Source organism: Apis florea, unplaced genomic scaffold (assembly GCF_048593485.1).
Source record: "Apis florea isolate Af1SG1 unplaced genomic scaffold, ASM4859348v1 contig_3078_pilon, whole genome shotgun sequence".
NCBI classification, from domain to species: domain Eukaryota; kingdom Metazoa; phylum Arthropoda; class Insecta; order Hymenoptera; family Apidae; genus Apis; species Apis florea.
Window position 1 is genome coordinate 393,122 of NW_028256702.1, and position 22,153 is coordinate 415,274.

The 22,153-nt window shown below is 33.6% G+C and overlaps 2 protein-coding genes and 1 long non-coding RNA gene across 5 annotated transcripts in view; 2 read left to right on the top strand and 1 right to left on the bottom strand.

The window, feature by feature from the left end:
* Window positions 1-21,566, top strand: part of LOC100867739 (uncharacterized) — a 388,049-nt gene extending 366,483 nt beyond the window's left edge. For all 3 annotated transcript variants that reach the window (XM_086908344.1, XM_086908345.1, XM_086908346.1), the window contains one exon: window positions 17,742-21,566. In XM_086908344.1, the coding sequence (XP_086764470.1) occupies window positions 17,742-19,409 (1,668 nt within the window). In that variant the 3' untranslated portion in view covers window positions 19,410-21,566. The remainder of the gene's footprint in view (window positions 1-17,741) is intronic.
* On the bottom strand, window positions 12,903-13,788 carry LOC147657556 (uncharacterized). Its single transcript, XR_015292156.1, has 2 exons — window positions 13,577-13,788; window positions 12,903-13,201 (listed from the first exon to the last, which is right to left on the bottom strand). It is a non-coding gene; the product is annotated as an uncharacterized LOC147657556 (long non-coding RNA).
* LOC147657557 (uncharacterized) lies at window positions 19,521-21,566 on the top strand. The gene has a single exon (XM_086908348.1). It carries the CDS (start codon window positions 19,521-19,523, stop codon window positions 20,019-20,021), a length of 501 nt encoding a protein of 166 aa, XP_086764474.1. The 3' UTR covers window positions 20,022-21,566.
* Window positions 21,567-22,153: the final 587 nt, after the last annotated feature.

Sequence of the window (22,153 nt, forward strand, 5' to 3'; positions counted from 1 at the left end):
TTTGTGTGTCGCCATCCTACATTTTATTTATTTATTTAGAATTGCATTCTCTTGTTGGTAACTTGATTGGTAATCTTCTTGAATACAAGTACGAGGGTTCAAAGGGTTAAAAATTAAATTAAAAATACAGTCAGACATATTACTTGACTTAACAAGAAAGTAAGCTCTATTTTTTTCTTTATTGTAATTAAGTTACGAATAATTTTATTAAATTGCAATGAACATTATTATTTATTATTCTTTATTAGATAGTAGCAGCGGGCTTAATATTATTTTTCCTTGAACACAACAAAATATAGGATTAATTTAATGTGCTCGAGCTGTTTAAAGCATTAAACGAGAATACATATATTCAAAAGAGAATTCACAATTTCTCTGAAACAAAACAAATAGTTCTCGTATTAAATTAAAAGAAACATGAAAGTATAAAAATTCTTTAAATTTCTAAAAATATGATATCCAAGTCGATTATATATTTTTACAAAAATATAGAAAGTATAAATGGCAAATTGAAATATGTATAACATCATCTCATAAACATAACAATTACTAATTTTCTTTTATTCGAATTTTACTTTCCAAATTTTTCTAGTCAATTTTTAATTTAAAGTTCCCGCCATCCATTTTATCATTTCATGATAAAAATGCACCGAGCAATAACAACCAAAAGAACGAACGAAACAAAAATAGAAATAGCAACGGATATGGGAAAACCATTAAAAAAAAAAAAAAAAAAAAAAAAAAAAACTCTTCGAAATCGGGAGAGACGAGCACACTCATATACGTTATTTTTCGATTCCTCATAACCTCATTACGAGAAAAGGAGACGAAGGGAACAGCGAAATGCCATCAGCCAACGACTGATTTCCGAAGCAGACGGGGATATCATTATCCAATCGGGCGGCAGGCGACCGAGGAGCAACTCGGCTGTATCATTGTCGAGAGAGGAGAGGCGAATAACAGTCTGTGCATGATTGAACGCGACGATTGTTGGACGGACAGCCGCCTCTTAACCGAGCACGGGCCGCTCTTTGATTACGTAATGATTCTCTTCTGCGCGGTACGAAAATGAAGGCACGTACACCGTTTCGCCATTTCGAGCCTGTCCCTCGGATTCGGTGTGCGCGATCGTTAAAAGAAACAACCGATTCGATTTCTGGGGATTTTCTAGGGACTTTTGGTGTTTTCGAACTGGCTAACTTTTAATCAATTCTTGCTCGCTTGGAATACAGTTTTGGATTGGCATTGTGGATTAATTTCGATTGTATTGTAAAAAATGTTTAAGAGATCGTAAGATTTATTACTTTCTGAGATGTAAGAAAGAAAATGTGTACTCTTCTTGATTTGATGGGAGATAGAATATATTTTGTTGCTAATAATCGAATCTTTTTATTAAAATTTTATATTTTATAAAAAGTATTTTATCACACTTGTTATCGATGCATGTGTTACACGTCGATTTAATGACTCGAATAACAAATTGGTAAACCTGGCTGGCAACATTGCATTTCTGGTTTTGCGTGTTTCGATAAAGAAATTTTAAATGGTAAACAGAATAGCGAACAAACATATATTGAAGCAAACATTATCGCTTAATTTGAATGCTCTCGAAGGATGGTTGGATAATGCATCTGTTGCGTTTCTTGTTATTATTTCGATATAAAAATAATTACAAAACATAACTTTTCCATGATCAATTATTTCGTAACGAGACTAATTATATGAAAGATACAAATTAATTCGTTTTCTACATAGTCGTTAAAAAGAAATATTCATTCGTATAATTAAAAAAAGATGTAGTTTGCATACTTTGAAATCTTTTTTGTTTGGTTATTATTGTATTATTTTAGGTGTTTGCTGTATTTAATATATTATATTATATCGAAACCAAATAATTCTTTCAATAAACAATTATGATAAATTATCAAATTTCAAGTAGAAACGAAGAGCTCAAAATATTAAATTATAATTTTCATATATAATTATTTTAAAATACTTAATATTTTATATTGATGATTAGTTGCAATTTTATTAAAAAAATTTTCTTTCCAAAATATTCCTTACAGATATGAAAAAATATGTTTCCTTTCAAAAAAATTCAGTTTTTACATAGTAAATACATTTTTTATTATGCAGTATATTTTTTCATTTTAAAAAATAAATTCTTAATTAATTGACAAAAAGTATAACAATGAAAATAATCTCAATATTCATACGTGTATAAAAAATATGTAATAATATTTATGTTTGAACAGAATGTTTTCGACGAAATGATGCGTTTTTTGAAACACTTCCAATTATATGAAAAAAAAAAAAAAAAAAAAATGTTTCTAACTGATCAATCAGTTTTGAATCAATTAAAAATCTCCGAAAAAGCTTTCTTTCTATAAAAAGAAACCAACGTGTCCTTTTTTAAATAGCGTAATATATTCTTTATTTCATAGCATTCTCATCTGATAATCCGAAAACTGAATTCCTAAATCTTAAATCGATTCGTAGAAACATTAGCATACGAAATTTGATTTAACAAATAAATTTTAGATCAAATGTTCAAACGACAAAAATTCGAACAAGAAAAATTATCAAAACGTTAACGAATGATATATAATAATCTCTGTATAACAATTACGTCCAATATATCACGTGATATCTTAAAATTCAAAAGAAGAAGAGGAAAAAACTGGACAAGGATGAAATAAACTTTACAAAAATTTTTAAATAAATCGTGGATAGCCACGAGTCACAATTGTCGCCAGTTAATTATTTTTGTCGGTTTTATAAGGGCGGTGAATCGCGTTTTAAAATTAAGCAAAAAAACTAGCGAGCCATTAATCTTCCCTCTCGCGTTTCGGCGTGAAAACGGATATCCAAGCTTATATGTATTTGCAGTAGCTTATTCAGTGGCCACCCTCCGTGTTTCCGAATTACACGCTTTCATCCGGATGTTTTCCGTTTGAATTAAAGAAACCTCGTGGCGGGCGCTTATTCCTTCCATCACCCTTCTTCTCGCCTTCTTTTATGCATAAATGCTGAAAGTGAACGTGTCCCTTGAACGAGATTATTAGATTAGACTCGTTCGCTTGGCCAATTTCATCGAAATTTGAAAATCAATCCAAATATAAATTTCTTAATAGTTTTTTTGAAATACCTTACTTATTTCTGTAAATAATTCAGGATTTCTTCTCCCAGATCCTTTCGAAACCTTTCGAAAGTTTCACTGAAGAATTTGTGAAGAATTTTATAAATTATTGTTACAATCGTACCTTTAACATTTTACGATACAGTTCTGTAGATTTGTTCAAGACACTGCTACTAATTATAACTGGCAAAACAGTTAAAATTACATCAACATCAACAATCGAAATAAATATATATACATGTATTCGTTTATTGTGTAAATAAGTAAAATTGTATTAAACTCGGATTTGTTTCGAACACTTTGGAATAATTAAGAGACTCGAGCAACCCTCGTGGCTTATAAAAATTTAACGCGGTATTGGCTCCGACTTTTAGCTTGAGAAACGCTGCTTCAACTGAATAATTTTTATGAAACGAATTATTGTCCGATTTAAATTATTTATCACGGGATACCACAACCCTTACATTATTTTCAACTAATTATCCGAAAATTATTAATCAAACGTTAAAATTCGTTCGTATTTTATCGAAATTTTATCGCAACGACGATTCAAAACAATTCTTGTTTTAGCAATTTAATAGAAATTAATGAATCGCGTATTTTAATAATTGGAAGATATTATCATACGTTTAAATGAAGTTATTTCTTTGGCCAATAATGGAAACAATAATTAATACCGACTAATTATTTTCGTTCTATTGAGCACGAATTGTAAATTTTCTGTCCGATTAATGCGCAGTGATTAATATAACAGTATTGGAAGGGGGGAGGCGTTCGTAACTACTACTGAAAATGCATTAATGGTATTATAACAGTCATACAGCAGTTATGATCATTTAACAGTACATTGCTACATCACGATCTATTTAAATATTAATATCATTCGTGACCCGGTTAGGTTAACACTTCATTAACAATTATACATTGCATGCCACCGTTAATTACAGTATCTGTTAAAATGTCCATAGTAGAATGTGATTTGATTAGATTTATATTTTTTTCGAAGACAATCTTTCAAATGATTTCAATCATTTTTTTTTTTTTTTTTTATGAAATGATTATTATTGTATGAATAACAGATTTTTGACTTAATTTTAAACAAGAATTTTATATTACGTTCTTGGTTTATATCGAAATATTAAAAAAATATAAAATAGTAGTTGAAAATTTCGAGGAAATCTCTTGATTTTATACAACAATTTACATATATCGCGCAAGAAGTTCGTACAAGAATTGTGGGATTGTTGGCCAGTTTCCCAAGTCAAGAGTATGAGCAACGTTTCTGCATTGTATACATTCCACGACTGTGCAGCAGGCTTATGCAGGGCGTATACAAAATTCAGGAACCGCTCCCTTTATTGACATTTTCACGCTCCTGTTTTTCCCAGCAACTTTTCAAGAATATCCGAAAGAAAGGAGGAAACGTCACAGGTCTCTCTCTGAAACTGATCTGAAGATTTATTTTCGAAGTTAAACGCGTTTTGATGTCAGATGTTTCTAACTGTTTCGAAAAATTTTGAAAATTTTTAATTTATTCGAACCGTGTAAAAAGGTGTTTAAAAAAATATCTTTGCAACATAGAGACTATGTTATTTCGATTATACGTGTGTGCAAAAATTCAAGAGAGCAGTGGAAAGCCGTTTATGTGAACTGCATTTGTACAAACGAAATTTTAGTAGCGCTTAATTATCTGAATTACCGCCAACCGTTGCTGCAGTTGTGCAAATGTGTTTATAATATGAATGAAAATATATTTTCGTGTCTTTGATACTAAATAAATACAGAGTCAATTTTGTTTAAGCGATAAATAATTATAATGCTTGCAAAATTTATTAACGCGTTATTTTACTATTATTACACATTTATTTAAAAAAAAATCCTTTCGTGTGGATATGAAATTCTAAACGAAAAATCGTAACTGGAAGAATTAGATCTCGATTTCTACTATACGAACAACATAATTGTTTTATCAATATATGTAATTTCGAAGATAATGATTTCCATTCGAAAAGTGAAATTTTAGTGAAACTTAAATTAAAACTTAAATTAAAAACTTAAAACAGAAAAGAGAGAAAGAAAAGTAATTGTTCTAGGAAATAAAACAGAGATATTGTTCATTGAATTAATTCACATTGTCCATTTTCCAAGACTACGAATAATCGAAATACATGCAAGATGCTTCAAAGATAGCCAAACTTTCATATCATATGCTGCTCACTCTAAAAATGAAGAAAGATCACATAAACATAAATCTGGAAACTTTCTTTTATCTATTGTATCTATTATATCGTATCTATCACAAAATTTATCTTAAAACTTCATGCAACTCCATTAAAAACTTTAAACTGTTATAATTCGAAAGGTAATAATTTCCAAAATCAAAAACTAAACGATCGTAACGAATCTTGCCCTTTAAAACGCTTTTTCATTCATCCCGATACGACTTCCAGTTCTCAAAATATAATCATATAAAGCTATTTTTATTTAATTCTTTTTATAAATTCAATTAAATCCTATTAAAATTAAAAAAACTTTGAACTGCTATAACTCCGAGGATAATAACTTTCGGTTAGCCAATGAACGACCATAAAAAGCGTGGAACCTTGCTCTTTAAAACGCTTTTTCATTTATCTCGATACGATTTCTGGTTGCCGAAATATCATCGTGTAAAGAAAATGTGATTTTTTTACTCATTTACCTACACGATTAAATCCTATTAAAATTAAGAAAACTTTGAACTGCTATAACTCCGAAGATAATGACTTCCGGTTAACCAATATACGATCATTAGAAACGTGGAACCTTGAGCTTTAAAACGCTTCTTCATTTATCCCGATACGACTTCCGGTTCCCGAGATATCGTCGTGTAAAGAAAAGTATAATTTTTGTTCGTTTACTATTTCCGTCCTTGTCTGTTGCTTGGACCTCTCGCTCACACCTCGTCTCGCTATCTCAAATTTCAGACAAGTGACAGACACGATTCCTGAAAGACCGTAGTACGCATTTCTAGGAAAAAATATAGGTCATTGATCCATTCATAATTTCTACGCTACGTTAGACGCACCTTTGAATCCTTATATCTCGACAACGGATTGAGATATCGGGATAAAACAAAAACTGGCTTCATTGGGTTTTGATGACCAAATTTTTAGTTTCTTCTCGTGAAGAATCAAAGTTTCATTATTTAATTTTGTCCACATTCAATAGCTGATTATTTGAATGATAATGAATCAGTATTAGTTATTTTAAACGTAGACTTTAAATTTTAATATCGTAATTTTCTTTCTTACTGCGATAATATGTATTAATATTGTTATTATTTTCTTGAAAAATCATTTTTTTAAATTTTTGGATATTTATAATGAAAGGTGTAGAAAATCTTGTTAAAAATTTGATAATTTATGTAGTGGCGTGTTGAGTAACAGTCGCGAATTCGAAACTTGTCATGGAAGGAAATTGAAAACTTCATGTACAAAATTCGAAAAAGAAGCACAATGTTGCACGATGTTGTTATGAATGGAATGAAATTCCAGCTATTTCTGCGACGCTAGGAAGAATAAATCCAAAAACTAGAAACGCGATCTGGTGATATTTTTGATGGAATGATTGAAATAAAGGGAAACGGTGCAGTGATGAACATCCGAAAGTATTAAACGATACAAAGTATATTTTTTTCATAGTTTTAAAGCCGATTTCAACTCTTGTTGAATTAATTTTTAAAAAAAAAAAGAATAATAATGAACAATTTATCTTTTCTCTTTTATACATAAATACAGTCTATAATTATATATAAATTACTCTTTCATTCGTGAAATATAAATTATTTAACAATTTCACATAAAACGAAATATATTTTATTTAAAAAATGGTCGATCAAACGCTGAAATTACACGTTCTCTCAAATTGTTTAACGAATTTTCCCGGAAAAGGAGTTTTAATTCAAAATATAAAAACTGGATTTACGTTCTCTAAATTATTTATCGAGTTCTTATAAAAAGTAGAAAAGAAATAAAAACTTTATCTCCACATTCTTTAAATTTGTTAGCAATTTCTCAACAATTTTTAAAATCGAATATAAAGAGAGTATTGTATGTGTTTATTTAACATTTTTTTTTGTCAAAGTAATTCAGCATTTCCAATATTTTCCACCATGATTAGAATAAATAATTTTTACAAAATATCAAGACCTATACAAACACCTAAAAAATGATTGTCCAATATTATTCTCATCGTGATATATATTTAACTAGATTGTAAAAGAATATTAAATAAGAGTCTCTCTTACAATTTTTTTTTCAATATTAATAACATTAATAAATTGTTTTACATAATTCATTGTAATATTTTATAACACGTGTAACAAATTTTTCAAGAAAATATCAAAAGATCCTATTATTATCCTAGGATTAAAAATACAAAAAAAAAAAAAAAAAATATACGTAGAATAAAAATACTCAAATTGAATTGTTAAACTCGATACACTTCAATCACGGTAGCATACATTTGCCTGATTTATCATACAATTACCTTGCCCCAGCAGATCTATCCGATCTTCCGGCTTAAAGGGTTAAATCTGCATATTGCAAATACTGGCCACTGCAGTGGAGTACAGGGTTTGCAAATCTCTGAAAGGAAGACGATTGCGAATTATTAAAACCGGTCGTGTAAATGAACATCGGCCTGGCGAAACGTAATACGACTATATCGCTGATCCTCGTTGATTTTTATTTAACTCGGATGATACTAATTTCCAAACGAATGAAACCAGGTGAAACGAAAGATGAACAGGCGCGACGATGAAATTTAAATAGCCAGATGAATTGAGTTGACGTGGATAATGAGAATGTAGTTTAATGCTTAATATTGGAAAAGAAATGTTATTTAAAATGATCACAATGTGACAATTACATATATATATGGTAATACATTTATGTTATGTTTCATCAAAGATTCATTTTATTATTTTTTTTTTTTTAAGAAGAAATATAAGTTTAAAAATATGTGAACATAGTGGATGATTCCAGATGTGAAAAGTCGATGAGAAAATATGAACAATGAAATTTGATTCGAGTATATTATTCGAATTTCAAGGGTAGGATTGATGTAAGCTTTTGTTTTATTAATGTTTTCGAAGAGAAGAGATTTAACAAACGAAGAATGAACTCCACGCACGAAAACTTGGTGCAAAAAATTAATTTTTATCCAGTTATAAAAATCTTATCCGATATTCACCAATGAATATCGGCTGATTCAATCGATGTAATGCTTTTATCATTCTATTTTTTTCTTCTTTATTAGATTAAATTCATCCTTTAACTGGAGAGAGAGAGAGAGGATATATCCGCTCTCGATAAAAATTAGTGCATTCCTAGTAACGAAACGATACATTTCAAATATAAAACAACCAAGAAAAAAAAAGAAGTATATTATTTTTTTCAAGAAAAGCCAAAAACTTTTTGCAAACGATTCATTAAATGATAAACTTAATGAGAAAATAATTAGGGAAAAAAATCTTCCATGCTTAAAAGATTAATACACTGTTCCGAATTAGAAAAAAAGAAATGGAAATTTCAGTCTTCGGGGAGGATCTTCATCAAAAATTCATGACTTATATTATCCTCCGTGAACTGTGAAATTTTATAAAACAAGAATGGCGATACAGTAATTTCGAAGAAAGGCTTTTACATATACTTCGTGTTTACATACAGAAAACCTTACCTTTTACAACTTGAAGAAGTCAGCCATTTTTTTAACACCAGAAAATTTAAATATCGTTTATTCAATATTCTAATTTTTTTTTTTTTTTTTTTTTGTCAAGAAAAATAATGGATCCTTCTTTAAGGATGACATCCGTGAATTATTCCCTTTAATTAAACCTATAAATATAATTTAACACCGTTGTTTAATATCATGGATCGAAACAAATTGCCAATTCCCACTTAAAGCCAATGAAACACTCTGATGTTGGTGATATCCGAAAGTTTTCTGCCACGACTCGATGTTGGAAACCTACAAATAGCAACGAATCGTTCCGATAAACCGATTTTCTGAAAAACTTTTATCTCATGCCAGGGAAATCGTCGATTCGATGACATTTCTCTTGTCACGGCAAATACCCCCGGATGTTATAGAATGCTTTAAACGGTCGGACGGGAAATTTGAAAGAGGGGGAAAAAACAAACAAAAAAAAAAAATAAAATGCAAACAAAACTGGCGGAATTCGTTTGTAAGGAGTATCTTTAAAAAAAAAAAAAAAACCGACGATACCCGATACACGTATTTTTTACATTCGACCAATCGAAATATCAAAAAAACCCGAGTTATTTTTTCGAGAATCGATTCCTCGCATTCCTCGTCCATCTTTTTCCACAGAGGGATATCTTTCTATCATTAATTGCCAATTAGCAATCATCGCGTAAAAAACATCGATCGTTTTAATCTTGGTCGCGGATCAAAAGTATCAATCGAATGCGTTTTTCAATCGAGATCCAATATTCGAGATTCGGTATTTTATTAAACGAGCACCGATCAAAAACCTGAAGCTGATCGATGATATATGTATATATATAGATGTAAAAGCAGCCACCAATATTAATTTCACGACAAAGAGAATTTTAACGGTTAATCGTTACGTTCAATTGACGATTGCTATTAACTAATTTACTCGATTAAGTGGCCGCTCCAGATCGATCGAATTAAAATTTTTAAAATTCTTTATCGTGAATCTTTAATCTCGCTAAATATTGTCCAGCAACGATGATTGATTTTTATTTATATTATCATGAAACATCGTCTTATTGCGAATAAAAAATATATAACTCGAGGGCAACATTGCATCTTTAAGAAAAATTAAAATTTGCACCGTAATCAATGCAGTTATCCTTTTACTCTCTGGAGCAACAATTTCCCACAATTTTCACTTCGCGCAAAATATTACACATTTACATCACGCTGTTACTAGAAGCTAGAATATGAGGCACAGGTGTTCCAAAATCGGATGGATACGTTTTCTTCGTTTTTCCTTCAGGAAGGATGAACAGAAAATTGGGAAAACCGAACGAGCTCATCCGTAAACTGTGACCATTTAACGCGTTCGCGAAATAGTTTAAAACTAGGACAGAACGCGCTGGTATAAAAGCTGGAAGAGCAGCGAACGTGTGTTTCAGTTCCTCTTTGTTGCAACACGGTTGCAAGGCGGAATGCAGGGCCTTGAATGTTGCCAGGGATGGATGATATTTTATACACGTGCAACCTTTTGAAATATCGAAGCCGGTTTAGAAGTTTAAATTCGATGAAATTCCGACTTCCATGCGAAAACAAGCGTCTTCTCAACAGTAGTAACTTCAACATTACGAAATCCACGTGGTAACTGATCTTCTTGCTCACTTCCAAATCGAATATCACTTGGAAAGGCCATTCTGTTAAACCATTCACTCTCTTTAAATTCTTCCAAGACGACCACCTTTCGTCGAGAGAGATTGATACAAATTTCTTATAAACGAGCTCGAACGATACTTTTCTCCTCATTGTCACACGATCGATCGTTCAAAAATGCTGCGAAACAGAAAGAGAGACGTCCATTTGCGGCTGCGCAAATCTGGTATCGCGGCGGCGCTAATGGACAAAAGGGTAATTTGTAATCGCTAATTACATCCAGTTAAATCTGACGTGTTCGCCCCGAAACCGGCGTGACGTTATCCCTCTCGCAGCCAACCCTTCGGTCCAACCCTTTCACCCCCTCCCCTGGTATGATTAGTGCGAGCGATAAGTCGAGACGTCTGACGTGTTCTCAGCGGTGTTATCTGACCTCGCAATTAGTCGCCCGTAACGGGCCGCGATTAAGACGAGAACATGTCGAATCGAGGGCCAGGAAAAGGCTCCTTCTTTTCCTTGGAGGAGAGTCGTTCTTTGACCAAGTTGAGTTTTTGAGATTTTTCTTTTTTTTCTTTGTGTTACTCTCGAAACGTTTACGTTGGATTTTGATTCCCTGTTGGATTGACCAATTTGCTCGATTAATCATTACGTGATCGATGATCGACGCGCGGAAATGATTGGAGTTAGGGTGTAATTAGTAGGTGGTCGGTTCGAGGGATTTTGATCCGATTGAAATCAGGCGATGCGTTTGTAGGTGGGTTTTGGTTAATGTCTTTTTCCTTTTCTGAATAAGTTTGGAATTTTAAACGATGAATTGGAAAATTTGTTCCTCTTGTAAGAAATATATATACATACTTGGAATTCTTTTTTTTTTTCCCCCATAAACAAGTACATTGATCTAATTGATATATGCAAATTAGATTCTAAAATATTCAATATAATAAATATAATACAAAAAAATAAATAAAGAAAAATATAAGATATTTAATAAAATTGTAATATTATTACATTAACCTTGTAATAAATAAATTAAAGTAAAATTAATGCATCGATGATGATACATCGCAATAGTAAATCCATATAGAAATACTCGTTTGTTACATTAAAAATTTTATTAAATATTTGATCTATCTGCCCATGATGTAATAATACACATAAATCTAATTATATTATCTAATAAAATTTTAATTAAAAAATTAACGATTATACATTTTCTCTCTTCGAGATTAGATTGTTAAAAACTGTGTACGTTAATGCTTCTCGTAAATTTCGTTTCATTGAATGGAAATTGTTAGTTTTATGAAGTACGCCGTTGCTTTCCAAAGTTCAATCACATTGGAAACTTCTTAATTATCCTTGAAATTTTATCGCTCTTTTCATTAACTTCTGACTGTAATAAAAGCGTGCACCATAAATCTCGGGGAGACGAGAATAAATTGCATGAAAATGCTCGATTAAAGGTATCTATACATACGAAAAAACAATGACAATAGGATAAAATCTCGATGACACTCCGATATTGTATTTATGGTAATTTCGCCCGATGGAATTAATGCTTTTGTTGTTTGTGACATAAGCAATCCAAGTTCGTACAATCTCTCCTCCACTTTTATTATTTTTATTCTGATTAATTACCGATCCGATAATATCATTTTATACTAATACGAACGTATGTGCAGTCAAACATATACACGTAAAGATCATAAATTAGTTAAAGTACTTTCAATAGAAACAAAAATAAAATTAGATTAGAATTTTGTTAACTTCATTTGTATTGATCGAAATTTTTCTAGTGTTTAGTTATTTAAAATTATTGCCAAGCATTGTTTCACTTGTATTCGCTGTACATGAACGTTTAAGATGTATGTGAATACGTATACATACACATAAAAGATTTCGTGGAATCCTTAAATATGAAGGTGAATATGAATTCTTAATAAAAGCTCTTATTGTGTGAAGTGAATCATATAAAAGGAGTTGTATTTTATTATTCATAAATTTTCTAAGAGAATAAAAGTTATTTTTATCAAAAATGATATTTCTGTTAAAATATACTTATCTTATTATTCATATTCGTTTGAAACATTTTTGAAGGATCTAAAGGATTCTTAAGTTTAAAACAAATATAAAAGTTGATATACAAAAATGTCTATTAATCTTTTTTATTATTAACTAGAAATTAAATGAGGCAGAGAGATGGAAATAAAGTGGAATAACTTTAATTTAGCTGTTCGTTAACGTGAACTTACATCTCTACAAAATATCTCGCTAATATATTCTATGTATATACAAAAAAAGTTATTTCATTATTGAAAAAGCAACTTAACCTCAAAAGATTGAAAATTTTTATTTACATTAAATTAAATAATAGAACATATAAGACTTTTCCTTTGTTCTTGTGCCAAAAAATTTAAAAAAATTTATATTTATTCAACAATCACTATATACATTATATCTATTCAAAAATTTGCACAAGAAATTAAATAATAAAATAATTATTACATGCTTCCCCTTCTTCTTCTTTTCTCCATTCAAAAGGCTGATAATTTTGAATCTACTGGGTCACTTACAACCCGTTCACACTTGATATTCCATATTTCAAACGTTAAACTATCTGTAGAAACGATATTTTCCCTCATCCACGCCGGAAGATCGTCGACAGACATAATTCCTGAATTGAAATCGTCCCTAAACATGATTTCATTGGATTAACATAAGATAATTTAACCAAACACGGTTGGAATAACAACGTAACCCGTTGTTTCCGTTGGCCGAAACAATACACCATTAGCATCTCAACGCAATCATAATTATATGCCTGTGAACTCACGCAATACCGAGTAACTGTACCGTTATCTCTGGCTAATCCTATTATAATTCGTATCAGGTCAGACTGCAAACCCGTTTTTAGCAAAGGGTCTCGCCCTATTTCGCCCCCTTGTACATTTTTATTGGCCCATTTCTGGTTGCAACAATAAAAGCCTCCTCCTTATTCTCGGTATTAAACGTCACCATTATTACGATTACGTAGCTATGATTGATTGACACATTGTTAAACCTAACCTCTCATCCTCGTTAGCATTACCAATCCTTCGACAATGCGACTTTCTTAATAACTGACACGATTGAAATGAAGTCCCTGAGTTGAGACAATATACGAAGTTCTCATGAAGCTTGAAATGCTTTCGTTTCTTTCGCGCACACCCGCGTAATATCGTTTTCCATTCTTGCTCGTTTCCGAGTTTATGTAATTGTATCGAACCTCTCCTCGAACTGCATTACCGATGTGGCCTCTTCCTTGCCATCCGAGCAAGGCAGAAATCGAATTTAACGCGGAGAAAGAAAGAGCTGCTTAAAGTAATCAAAACTTGTATCCATTTTCGATCCCTATGTCCGATCTCTAACAACTCACAATTGCGTTAGAATACACGAAAAGTCGATCGTTGAAAGAGCTTTTTTCAAGAATCAATCCATTTGCCACTCTATTTAATAGCGAGTAGATGGCGTGCAATAATAGCTCGGGTAATATTTCAAAGAATTTTTATGTTTTTAAGAGAAGAAAGATTTCAAATTCCTCTTATATCGTGGCCATTGTACAAATTTTTCAGATTTCATTGTATAATTGTTTTTAAAGCATAGAGTATTGAAATTAATTGATATATATCTTGCATTATATTCGATGATATTAAATATGATATTAAATTTGCAACCCAAGTTTCATCATATTACTGTTGGATTAATATTAAAAAACGTTCAATATTATTTATTCATATTATAAAAATATTTTGTAATATAATATATAGTGGCAATATAATTAATTACAAATTAAATTTTCAATAAATTCAATAAAATTATTGCGTGTTCTTTTTCTTCTCCTTCTTTCGAATATTAACTCGTTTGTTCGAATATTTATCACATAATATCATTATAATATTATCGCTCTCGAAATTTATTCTCTTCGCTGTTCCAACGTTTTACACAGATTTCACGATACCAAAAGATTGATTAAAATTGTAGTGGCTCCTAGAGATAAGGATCAAAAATAACTATTACATCAACCATCAATTGAACGACAATAAAAAAAAAGAAAAAAAAAGAGAAGTACTCGGGTTAAACAAAAACAAATAACGAGCGAATATTACCATATATTACCTTTGATGTTACCAAGCGATAACAAGCATAAAGAGTCTTCGCGATATTTTCACGAAATTACAACGTCGCCTAATCACGCTTGGTATCTGAGAGCGTGCCGCCAATTTATTCACCATACAAAGATTTGCACACGAAATGCCGTGCGTGCCGCCGGTAAATATGCAGAAATGCTCGAATAAATGCTATCAGAAACACGTTCGAGGGCCTTGATTCATTAAACGAAGGCCGAATCTCGTGATACGGTTGGAAATGGGAAATGAGTAATGGAGTCAAGCGACGTAGCGGTGACCCTGCGAATGTATAATCCTTTTCTAATGATGTGCCCGTTTTTTTGCTTTAATACGGCTGACACGTTGCAATCGTGCCTCGTGTGGTTACGAACAAGCAGCCCATTTTCGCGTTTTCCACGTTTCTTTCTTTTTTTTCTCTCTCTCTCTCTCTCTCTCTCTCTCGTGGATTACGGATTAACATACAGTTTGACCGAGCAAAAGTGAAGTGGAGGGGTTTCGCGATGTACAGGGTGTCGATATATTCGTGGAACATTCTTTGAAAAATCGATTCTAGAGGCCAGAACAAACACAAAAGTTGGTATGCGAAAATGTTGGTTGAGGCTTGGTTATTGAGTTATAAGCAATTTAAAGTTTTCGTTGGATGAAACGAGGTGGAGACAGAAGGAAATGACGGAGACAGGGCTATCTTACTTTATTTAGAGTTTCACTTCGCCAAACGCAAACTTAGATTGCTTATAATTTAATAAATAAGGTTCAACCAACATTTTTGTGTAACTTTGTATAACTTTTGTGTTTGATTTAGCTTCTAGAATTAATTTCCAAAGGTTCTTACGAATATATTAATACTTTATTAACAATTCTTTGTACAGGAAAGATTGGTTTCTAAGATATGTATGCATATATTAACATACATATAAATGTTACACATATTTATTATAATATTTTATTTATTATGCGAGGTTGAATATGAAGTTTTAATTAATTTTATTATTAGTTTTATTATAGCTAGTGTCAAATTTAGTATTAGATTTATTATATGGATTATATTCTTTATTTAATTATTTTTTTATTTTCTTTGAAAAGTTATAAAATGTCTTACTCGTTCTTCAAAACAATTTTGAAAATTGTTTCATAGAAAGTTTTCAAAGAAACTTTTGGTTGAAATATAAAAGAATAACTGTTTTAACTTGGAATAAAAATATCAAGAGAAAATCAATATAAAATTTGCCAATCTGAATTCTACAATTTCCGTTTAAAATATTTTTTTGTTTCAAAATTATATTATATTAAATTAAAATAGAACACCCTGTAGAACAGCCTAATTTCACGGAACATTCATTGCAAACTGAATCGAGGTAGCTTTCGAATGAATCTTCTGGGACTCGTTTCTATCACGCGTCATCCTCTTGAAGAGAGCCATTTTCTGAAACGAAATTCCGTTTTACGCAAGTATTACGTGACACTGCTCCAAATTAGATAATTTATGATTTATACGATTGGAGATTCGTTATTCTTCGATAAAATGTAAATCTCTTTAAATTTTTAGAACGATGGCAAGATTTTCATGTAGATTATATATATTTTTATATATTTTATTTTATAGAAGATTGATAAAACGATTTCAACGTACATATTGCACATTGTTGTTCAAAAATTCCTTTAGCATTTTAAATTGTTCAAATTGTATACAATTTGCAACAATTTCAACAATATATTCTATACAAATTGAATCATCAAAATGCTGAAATATACTGTCGATCGATAATTCATAAAAATAAATATTTATTTATTTTTTAATATTTAATATTGCATCAAATATTTCTTAACATTATATATGAGTGCTAAATATCAAAAATATATATAAAATAAAACGTTATTCCAAAGAAACATACATTTTTGAAAATTATAAGCGATTATTAAATTTAAATTTTAGATCATATTTTAAAAAATAAAAATGAAATAATAGTAAATTTGAATAAATTTTCTGTAGAGAAAAGTAATTATAAAACGATATGAATATTCGAAACGATCGCTTTGCTGTCATGCAGCTTAAAAAGAGAAAACAACAATCACTTGAGAATACTATAAATTCTTTTTCAATTAGTCTTCAATAATTTTTGCATAGGACATAATTAGGAAATAACCATTATTTTTAAAGTTTTCGATGAATTTGATAAAAAAAATATATAAATCGAAAAAAAAATATATTTTTTCATTTTATTTTAAAGCAAATTAAATTTTTTTAATTATTTCTTATTTGTTTTTACATTTAACGTGTCACACACTACGAATATCAATTTTTAATCAATCTATTCGCCATTAAATAGTTGCCATCATAACTATATCATGATCAGTCTTCTATAGTAACAACAACCACCGCTAGGCGGCTTTAAGCGCCACTGCGATTCTCGTTAGTATTTTCTACACTATAAGGTATAACTATTAAGCTAAGCAAACAAAAACTCTCACAAATTTCGAAGTAGTAAATCGCATAGTAATCGGTAATCGAAGCCGTAAATAAGTATTTTTGAACGGCTATTGTATTATTTGTTTAATGTGAACGTGTACATAATAATGATTAAATATGTATATAATTATAGTAGGGTAAGATTTATATTATAAATATAGATTTTAGTCGTAACATATAAAAAATAGAATTTAAGTATCATGAATAAAATTAGTTAGTATGTATATATATAATAGTAATAGAATAAAGTTTATATTATAATTTTAATTAATATACTTATATCGTGTAAGTGTTAAGTTTCATTTAAATTAGTATAAATACAATAAGTTATCGTATAGAATTTAGTTTAATTCTCAGATAATGAAATTAATTTATGATTGATTCACAGAATTTTTTTTTATTATAATTTTATATTTCTTGAGATTATTGAAGATTATCAAATTAAATTTTTATCATCATAACTGAATTGTCCTCGGTATTATGCATACCGGACAAAGTTGTATATCCTCGTTGCTGTTAGAGTAAAATAATCTATCGTTAAGTTTTCATAATAATCGAAGAATTCGCCTAATAATTTCACTGTTTATATTATTTTCAGGCACGAAGACGCGGTGTGACGTTGTTCCATCTGTTAATACTGGCTGGTTTGTTCACCCTTGGCACGGCCGCAATCTGTCCAAACGGGTGTATCTGCGACGACGACAACCTCGTGGTATCCTGTATAGGAGCGAATTTGGATGTCATACCGATTGCCCTGAATCCAAGTATCCAGCGAATAGTGTTGAAGGAAAATCGAATAAAAATAGTCGATGCAGCCGCGTTCCAATTCTACGGGGACTTGAAGAACGTCGATTTATCGAGCAATCACCTGTTTACCATTCCCAATGGGAGCTTCGATGCTCAGAAGCAACTGGTGGAACTTCATCTAAGACACAACAAGATCTCGGCATTGACCGAGAAGACGTTCCAAGGTTTGAAATCTTTGACGGTGCTCAATCTGCGTGATAACTACTTGGAGAATCTGAAGAATGGCCTGTTTGCCTCGTTATCGAAGTTGGAGGAGCTGGACTTGGGAAAAAATCGCATATCGAAAGTGGAGCCGGGTGCTTTTCAAAGGTTGGGCACGCTCAGAGTATTACACCTCGACGACAATCAATTGAAGACCATTCCATCTCCGGCTCTGGCTCCGTTGAATGCTCTGGCCGAGCTGCATATAGGTTGGAACGCGTTTTCCTCACTTCCAGACGACGCGTTCCGGGGACTGGAACAATTGACCGTGCTTGACATTACCGGGGCCGGGTTGGACAACATAAGCGACAGCGCTTTTCGCGGTCTGAACGCTCTGCGCACGTTGGAATTGGATGGGAACAAATTGCGAGAAGTGCCGACTAGACAATTGGCCGTTCTACCTCGGCTCGAGGAGCTCACCCTGGGTCAAAATTTCTTCACGATCCTGAGATCGGGTGCCTTCCAAGGCCTGTCCAAGTTGAAAAAACTGGACATATCCGCGGCCAAGTTGTTAACCACCGTTGAACGAGGGGCGTTCTCGGACAACGCCAACCTAGAGACACTCGTGTTGAACAGTAACAAACGGCTGACTACAATGGAGGACGGTTCCCTGGCCGGGTTGCCCAACTTGAGGCACTTGATGCTGCGGGACAACGCATTCACCGGATTCTCAGAATCTCTAGTGGCCTGGAACGAGCTTCGCCGGCTCGACTTGAGCGAGAATCCCTTGGTCTGCGACTGCAGCCTGCTCTGGTTATCCGAGGTCCTTGTCCCAAGAAACTCCAGCCCGGTGTTGTGCCTGGAGCCAGCCGAGTCGAAAGGGAAACCCATAAAGGGCATGACACCCGACGAGCTAGGTTGCGCCTTCTCCGACCCCAGGAAACAAGCATTGCTAGCCACCCTGAGCACGGCTGGCGTTGCCTTCTTCTGCGCCGTGTGCCTGATCGGTTACTACAGATGTCGCAGACGCTTTGGGGACGCGTTGAAAGACTACAAATGGAAAAACCGCGGCATCTCGCGCAAGGAGCACGAGTATCAAAAGACCTTTTCCAACGACGACGAGTACATCGTCAGATCCGCCCACACTCACCACCACCACCACCACCATCAAGCTCAACCGCAGCAGATCCCGCCTCACCACCACCACCACCATCTTCAACAGCAACAACTGCAACAACAGCAGCAACAACAGCAGCAGCAGCAACAACACTCTCAGATAGCGGCCGGTATCAAGCCTATACCAGTGACGGAACTGTAGCTAGAACTTCGGGCGGCGAGCCCTGGAACCGGCGGTGTTTGGTTCTTGCCCCATGGCAGCACCACTCTCGCTGAAGGCTTCACCTACATCGACGGGGAGACGGCGCGCCAAATGCGCCGCCCGGGAACGCTGCCCAACTCCGGGACGTCCGGCCATCGTCCAGCCGCCATCGAGGACGGCTCCGCGCCGTTGACCGTCCCAGGGGACAACTGCTCCTCCACAGGCGGTGGCAGGCTTCATTACTCGAATCATTCTCTGCGCCGCACGCCGCAGCCACCCCATCTGCCCTCCCGCGACCCGGACAACACCTCGGAAAGGGCGCAGAACGACTCGAGGCTTCAGAACGGCATACCTGGACACCATCACGCCCCACCTCCGCTACCCTCGAGACACCAGTCGTCCTGCGGCCAATCCTCCTACCCCACCCTGCCTATGAACGGCCACCAGTACCATCACTTCCCGCGCGAGAAGGACAGATCGTCGGCACGCGAGAGGAGTCGCGATCGAGATGTGCAATCCGTCCCCCATCGGTCCGAGAAGCACCGAGAACTTCAGATGGAGATGGAGATGCGCGACGGGATGGACATGGAGATAGGCACGTATCGGGCGTAAGGGAGTGTATGTATGCACGGGGTGACAAGGTGTATTTCGCACCGAGTGAATTGAATAATCGAAGACTGAAATAATCGAATAAGGTGGGGGAGGGACTCTGACGGTGGACGAGATGGTCTCCGTCCGACTCTCTCGAAGTGAAACACGGTTGGAAAGATGCACCGGGAAGCGGTTCGATGAACAATCGCCGGTGCAATCGCGAATGGAATTGGCGAACTCGCAGCTAAATCAAACTGAAGACTGATTACGACGGACGTAGGACGGTGAAGTAAGTTAATGATGATAACTGGTACATTCCAATCATCTGTCTGCCAGTCTTCGTTGGAATCGGCGGCCACGCAAATTCGAATCAAATTAGAACGTTTCTTGGTCGACAGGAATTTCTCTGATTGTCGTGCATTGGGTGCTCGCAATGAGAAATCTCCGCGTTCACTTTCGAAATCGTGCCGATGGAAATTACAGGATCAACAGGAAGAAATATACATATATAAATATATAAATATATATAGAAAGACACATCGAAGTTATTTTAATGAAAGCAAAGATTCATATGACGGGAAAACGATAATAAGAAGAACGTAAGTCGTGTGCATACGGATCAAACGTTAAGGATCAATGATGCTTTGAAGGAAATCCGTCGAGAGGGATAAAAATTCGGATCGATACGTTTCGTTGGACATCCGTTTCACAATAGCGCGTACCCTGTGGAAGAGGAACGAGATTCGCAAAGCATGGATCGGATTGAAGGGGGCGCGCGTGAGAAGAGCTGCGTCAAAAGACCGATGGAAGTAAGAACTGTGTGTGCGTTGCTCCGCTAACGATTTTTACGTGCGACAGCTATAGAATGATCGGCGACTTTGAAGATCGTTGAAAGACGAAACCCGGAAGGGGAAGGAAGGCTAAAGGAAAGGAAGAAAGATCAAAGTTTCGGGCGAAGCTTACTGTCTCGATCCTATATATGGACTCGTTTGTAAAGATCATTTTTTAGAATGATGGAGCAATGGATCACGCTTCTACCGCCATTACTATCGTTCACGAACGACCCACAATGAGAAACGTTTGTGGGAATTTATTATTGCAATTACGGTGAATTTTCAAGCGCCTTATGCGAGTAATCTTGAGCACGTGAAAATCGTATTCGGAATACTCTATTGAGGGGATTTCAATGATTCGTTGCGTCATTTTCATTCCCAGCGTTTATTATGTAAATGTATATTATTTATTGGCGTGGTATTACAGAACTTTGTACTTGTATCCGTACAATATCTTTGTATCTTCTATATTATTTAAAGGGAAATTAATCGAATGATTTATACTCCCTTGGGGAATGAATAAATTCTTCAAGTCTCGAAGGAAGATCGACACGATGTGAACGTTATTGTAAATTATTGTATAGATATTTTCTAAAATTTAATCGCATAAAAATGGGGGGAAGGGGAGGGGAAAGAAAAAAGAAAAAGAAAAAAAAAATGGAATTACAAATTTGTAATTGAGACACCTATTTTATGAGTACGATCCATATAATAAATGAACGCTCACACGAAATCTCCACGATGTTTGTAATGTTAATCTTATATTAAGTCGACCACTTAATTATATCTAAACCATCGAATAAATTACTTGAAAAAAAAAAAAAAAAAAAGGAAAAAAAGACGATCTCAAGTTCGATAGCGTGTAGTTATACACGATAATCCACGTGATAAAATCGAAGGTATTTATAAGCTCGAAAATAACCTTGGGAATAATCGCTCAACTGAATATTCTCCTGCCCTTCACTGGAATCTGGAACGTAAACGTGTAACGAACTTTCTTCGACCGGGGAAGAACTTTCGTGAAACTAGAATTTGATCGTGAACTTAAACTTCAAGGTGACAACACATTATATCGTCCTCTTTCGAATCGCCACTTCATTGTACTTAAAACAATATTTTTACCTAAGTATTTAGGATACGCCTTTCATTCGTTCAAGCTTGGACATTATATTGTTTAAATAAAATGATTATTTAAATTGTTAAGTATTATTTTCAAATACTTATATTAATTTTTTCTAAGTGGCAAATTATTTCATTAAAGTCGCTTTTTTTTTTAAATTTTTTATTCGAATAAATAATACGTTTTAAATAACGTATCAA

What these genes read in the sequence shown, in the direction of transcription:
- LOC147657557 (XM_086908348.1), top strand. Translation starts at nt 19,521, where the DNA reads ATGCGCCGCCCGGGAACGCTGCCCAACTCCGGGACGTCCGGCCATCGT.